This window comes from Corvus brachyrhynchos, unplaced genomic scaffold (genome assembly GCF_000691975.1).
Source record: "Corvus brachyrhynchos isolate BGI_N302 unplaced genomic scaffold, ASM69197v1 scaffold864, whole genome shotgun sequence".
NCBI lineage: Eukaryota > Metazoa > Chordata > Aves > Passeriformes > Corvidae > Corvus > Corvus brachyrhynchos.
Genome location: NW_008237871.1, coordinates 517622 through 523810, shown reverse-complemented (window position 1 = coordinate 523810; position 6189 = coordinate 517622). Strand labels below are relative to the sequence as shown.

At 42.1% G+C, this 6189-nt stretch overlaps 1 protein-coding gene across 2 annotated transcripts in view; it reads right to left on the bottom strand.

The window, feature by feature from the left end:
- Positions 1-6189, bottom strand: part of SLC5A1 (solute carrier family 5 member 1) — a 35999-nt gene that overhangs the window by 18212 nt on the left and 11598 nt on the right. For both annotated transcript variants that reach the window (XM_017732240.1, XM_017732239.1), the window contains one exon: positions 4720-4791. In XM_017732240.1, coding sequence (XP_017587729.1) covers positions 4720-4788 — 69 coding nt within the window. In that variant the 5' untranslated portion in view covers positions 4789-4791. The remainder of the gene's footprint in view (positions 1-4719; positions 4792-6189) is intronic.

Here is a 6189-nt window from a genome sequence, read left to right as displayed (position 1 = left end):
GAGGCAAACGTGGAACATTAACTCTTTTAAAATATTTTAAGAGGTCAGGTCTTAACAAGAGCACTCTGTTCAGCAGAAGTAATACCACCCTGAAACAGATGACGATCAGAGTGGTTTTTCCTGTTATTCATTAACTGTTTCACCTTGCTCTTCTCGTGAAGTAGAGGATGCACTGACATCCCAGCCCTGGCTATTCCCAGTCAAATGGGATGCACTCTGCAGTGGCAGCTGGACTGACTGTGCAGAATGCACAGCCTGTGGCTTCTCTCCCTGCCAGGACCTGCCGGCACATCCCCCTGCCCCCATACCCACCCACCTGTCGGAAGGCATTAGCTCAGTGCCAAACCCTTTTCCCAATGGATTCTTAGCCCCATTCCAGAGAACAGCAGGGGCTCCTCTCACACCACTGCGTCCTGAGATTCATGCCCTGAGTTATCGCTCCTCGTGGGTCACCTGCAGAAGCTGCTTCTCAGATCCCTCTTCCCTGACACATTTCTCATTACCTGGATTGAGAACTACTTGAGACCATTCATGCTTTTCTTTAATTCACAGCTGTTCCCTGCAACATGGCTTTACTCTGATGCAAAGGTGTAATTTTTCTTGCCTGAGTTTTTTGGGATCATTCTTAGCCACTTCGGAAAAATCAGTAAAATGCAATATTACTGCCATGCTTCCAAGGCTCTGAGACTCAGAGAAGGAAGTGTGGGGTTTTACTCTTCTTTCCCGATTAATCTGAAAATTCTATGAATTATTACCCAACTAAACCACATCTCTGCATTTCCCAATGTGCTAAGCAGGAAGGATGGATATACAATACTCATCAAAATTTCTGTGCTCCGACAAACCCGATGGTTACTGGAACAGCACAGGCTCAGAAGGCTGATCTGGTACCTCCCCACATTGTACTCTGAGACAGAAACAACACCTCCCAGCCAGCTGGAATTCTCACAGATTCTGTAGAAATCCATTTCACTGAATTTTTACTTTTGCATCAGAGCTTTGCTTTGATTATTTTATTATTCTTTTTACCCTGAAAACTATTGATTTAACCCTATATTTTTTGCATGGAACTTGACAAAATAAGGTAATTTCTCACTCTACTTTACCTAAGAAAAGGAAATGCAAATCTTATTCACAGCAGAATTGTCGCTCCTGGTTCCTCATAGCAGTGTCAGATTCAGCAAGTGGGGAAAATTCTGAGAATATGTAAAACTTAACTGGCTGCAAAGATCAGAGAAATCATGCCAGTAGTCAGTTCTGATGGCCACAAAGATAAGCTGTGCACAGCCAAAGCAAGAATCTATTGGGTTTTTTCCCCTAATTCTTATCTGTCTCACAAAGATCTAAATGTACATGACAACAAACTAGCTGAGTTACATTTTTGTTTGGAGTGCCCTTGACCCTGCATCCTTCCTACCTACTGTTCAGTATATCTTTCTAACAGACCTGGGCTTCAGATGCCCAGCAGATAACTCTTTGTCCTATTACCATTCAAGCCTCAGGAACTGAGGTGTAGAAGGTAACCCATAATTTTGTGCAGACAGCTCTGTCTGCAAAACTACAGAACCTGAAGAAGAAAATTCAAAAGCAGGAGAACTTCAACAGTTTGGGGATTTTTAATTGTGCGTGAAAGGCTGTTAATCTTGTGAGAGTGGCTGCTACCAAAGCTGACTGTTCTGCAGGAACAGATCTTCATTTCGTACAATGGCAGGAAGTATTTGGCTGAAACCAACTCCTTCATCTGGCAAAGGAAGCTGAAATTAGCAAGGCCCATTGCTACAGAGCTGTCACTTGCCTTGAACTTCTCTGTGTCTTTTTGGAAAAAGCAGAGCTGATTATGAGGATTTAAAGAGCCATATGAATCTTTCCTGAAGGTATTTCCCTCAAAACCCAAGAGACCAAAACCAGTTTCTTGAAGATTCTTCTCTCAGTTTCTGTAAAAATACTGTGGAAAGGGCACAGCATTTCATACCATTATGATTAACCAACGACAGATACCAGTTTCTAGCAATCAGTGAGAATGTTCTTACATACCTTTATTCCTAATTAACCACTGGAACTACTGAGATGGCTCAGCCACTGCACAAGGGTGGTGATTCCAGTGAACTAACAAGGGAGTGACCTCTCATCTCAGCCAGAAAACTATCTCTGGGCTTGGTTCTGCAAAATGTTGAATGACTTTCTTGGATTCTGCTAAAGCAGAACAAACAGAGCCAAAGCAGGACAGATTTGGCCCAGGATGTGTCTTGGTCCTACCTTACACATTGAGAAATTGAATCACAATCACAGTTTGCCAGTGAGAGACAAACACTGAAAATCCATATTAAAAGTAGGAATAACCTCTAGCCCTTCATTACCAGCGTCTCCTCTAGTTTACCAAACCACAGCTATTATATGGTTTAAGTGAACAGAATCCCTTTCCCTGCTTGTCAGTAGGAGATCCCAATACACTGCTAATGAGCCTCTTTCCTCGTGGGGTCAGAAAAGCCACTTGTGGGTGCCCTGCAGAGCATAGAACACAGGCAACCACTGAAAAATAGAATTAGTTTAGGGGCAGTAAGTTTATAACAAGTTTGTGGAAGGATTTTTTTCTTCATTTTTCTCTGTTCCAGAAAGCAATTACATGACAAGGGTCATTATCCTGAAATGGCAGGGGAGAAATCTGACAAACTAGAGGCCGAAACAACTGCCCCCACCCTGACTGTGGAAATGCACTGGGTCTATTCAGAGCTATTCCAGGTTATTCCAGGTTAGCCCTGACTTGGAACAAAAGAGAAGTCAAAGCACAAAAGTAAAAGATCACACACAGCTTTAGCTGTTGCAGAACTGAGATCACATCTCTGACTAAACTTTCTATACTTTCATTGGCTTCCTCATCATTTCAGCCTAGTTTGCTCTGGGTGATGGACATCTCATCTACATGCTAAACTGTGGGAACTGGTGTTTTGGAATCTCTTTTTATCCAAGGCAAACTTTCCAGGGTGATGCTGCTGACACGGTATTTAGTTAGTGGTTTTGGAGTGCTTGCTCTTTGTTTATTTTGAGTGATAAGAGGAAGAATAGCAAGAAGGGTTTATTTTTATGGCATGGGAAGACACTCCTGGCATTCCAAAGGGAAGGATTGAAGAGGAGATCTAGGACTCCACTGAGGACTAGCACTTTGTCCATGCCGAGCTCACAGAGTTTGGGAAGGAGAGAGGTGATCCTGGCAGGAACTATGGGGTGATCCCTGTTAGCTTCCCCCTGGAGGAGGAGAGCTTGCTGAGTCTGTTGGGTTTGTGTTGGCAGAGGACTCGGTGTCAGATCCTCTCCCCCAGGTCTCATGGGAATCATTAGGAGTTCTCAGTGCCACTGCAGCAAGACAGAACTTTTCTATGGTGAGTCTTTGCTGCCTTGCTGCCTCCATCTCAATTTACATCTGCACAAAAGGATATTCATATTCCCCCTGACAGGCAGACAGAATTGCACAAGGTTAAAACCAGCCCACCAATTAAAGTGACAATTAAGCAAAGTAATCTGGTTTTAGTTTTTTTCTCTTCTCCCAGAATTATGGGTTTTATCTTAAAATAACTTGGAAACTTTCTCTTTCCTCAATCTTTCAATGGAACCTGAATTTTCTTAGATCTACTACATCAGATGAGGAAACCTTTTACTGTCATTGGGGTTTAATCCTTTCCTGTCCTTAAAGAGGCTGTCCCAATGTCTTCTAAAGGCAGAGGGCAGCTCTCTGAAGCACAAGACTGAATGGTGTGTAGGTATTTCTGCAGCCTACTTCAAGAAAATTCTTAAATCTTTAGGGAACCAATATTTACTCTCACTCTTCTGGTCCTGTAACTGAACCAATGTGTGCAGAGTCTTGACTCCCAAACCTTAATGAAGTGCAAAAACATTTTCTGAAACTGAATGCAAGATCAGGAATGTTGAGGAATTCCATTCAAACAAATGGAATCATGTAAAACACAAGTAATACAGAAAATGCACGTTTGTCTAAGTTTTCTGCTTTTCATATTAAAGAGACTGTATGATCAGGAAGAAGTAGATAATTGTTTCTAATATAATTTCTGCTAAAGGCCTGATGGAATGGATGGCTAAGAACACTTTGTGCCTGTGACTCCTGTTCTCTACCTTGGAAGATAATAGAGATCCACAGAAGACAAACAATGTAAGTCACAGCTAATCTTTAAATACATTTAAAATATATTTTACCAACAACATATCAGAACATTTCCAGGATTCTTCTCCTTGTATAAGACCAGAACTTGCTATCAAAAGTAGAAACAATAGAGCAATAAATGGGAAAATTTCAATAAATTAATTCCTGTCTCTGATAACCTCAAAATGAGCCAGCTTCTTTGGGTGCAATGGAAAGAATATATTCCAAATATTAAAAAGTTTTAAAGTAGGATGAAAGGCAAAGCACTGGATTTGTCTGTACTGACACTACTAATGTATTTATGCTCAAACAAGTTGATCACATAATCAAGGCAGATCAGAGCTGAATGCAGACAAGTTCTGCCAACACTTTCTCTGCCCATCCAGTGGCTTTGTTTGTGCAGTTTGCCCTGTGACACCATGGCTGGAGAAAGAGTTGGATTTGCATCTACACAACCAAGCTACCACAGCCCCAGCAGTATCATAGAGATCTTGATATGTAAGGACAGTTCCAGGGGTGCAGATGCACATCCTATGTTTTATATATATACACTACACAGCACTCACCGGCCACCAAACCATGCTCCGTCCAGCCAGGAAAAACCCACCCACTGTGCCTCGGTTGGTGGAGTACATAGCCTGGAAAAAAGGAAACCAGAAAGTTTTAATTGTATTTCAAGTGTACTAGGCAAGAGTACTATACACAGACTGAGAACAAACAGCTAGAATTAAGGGATAATAAAATACATGGGGGCAGGGTAAAGTGAAAGAAACAGAGTGGCTGAAAAGAACAATCTTATGATGAAGAAAATAATACAATGTAGCAATGATTCTTTTATCTAGGTCTACATCAGCCATTCGAATTTCATTGCTTCACCTTTCATTATAGTGTGAAACACTAAAATAAAATTAAATTTAACCAAGAAAAGTCATCACACAAATAAAAGCTCACATGAATTTTTCATTGGGGTGAAAAGCCTTTAATTTCAGGCATCAACACAGACTATAAGGTGCAAGTTTATTAACAGAAAGTATGCAGCTTTTTTTACTCAATATCATCCTGCTTCTACAGGTATCTGTTTTCTTGTTGTGATATCAGCATTGTGCCTGATTCCCTCTGAAGTTCCAAAAGAAGAAGCCAGTGAAAATTTCCTTTTCACAAACTCATTTTGTCTTTGTCAAGGATGGGCTTTAGAGGGAAGCTTCCTCCAATTTTTGTTAATGACCCTGAGCCATTATTTACTGGATTCCCATTGTCTTCTCTGATGGACTTTGAACAGGCAAATAAAGAAGATCTGGGAAAATCAGCCATATATTTTCTTCTGATGCAGAAGAAATGAAGTAAATATGATGGATTTACATTTAACTACACACAGCAACTGAGTATTTGTCCAATAAGGATGTCATCGTGGCTGGAAAGAAACAGTTCCAGGAATTAACTCAGCACACAATGGCCTGAGAAGCCACAGATCAGCCCTTTATTGTCAGAGATTTTTAACATAAAGTTCAACTACAGCAACAGCCAGACTCTCATGGCAAAGACCCAGCTCCCTCCTGCCAGACAACAAGGTGTTCTGGTGGACTGGGGCTTCAAATTTTTGGCTATATTTTTGGCCTCTACTCCCATGCTGAAGAGGCAAAGAAAAGGTTGTGTCCACTTTGTGTGAACCCTAAATTTTTGGTGGCCTTCAAAATATTGCCAGGCTGTTAGAAAGGGAAGTTGGTTCTGCAGCTGACTTTTCTGCACTGTGAAATGTTCCTGGGATGCTCCTGGAAAGCAAAGGATTCCTGAGGGGCATACCTCCTCTCTGCTTGTTAATGGTCAGGTGTTCAGGTCACCAGGAGAGTCAGGGAAACCCGAATTCAGTGACATTCCACTCTTCATACCACTGTAGCTCAGTATTGTCCCATTCCCTCCAAACACTCCAGCTCTGAGGTCCCAACGCTGGGCTGGGAGCTGCGTTTCCGCGGGTTCCCGGTGCTCTGTTTCCCTCGGCTCCGGGCTCGCCGCGCAGCGCTGCCGGGCGAGGCCAGAAG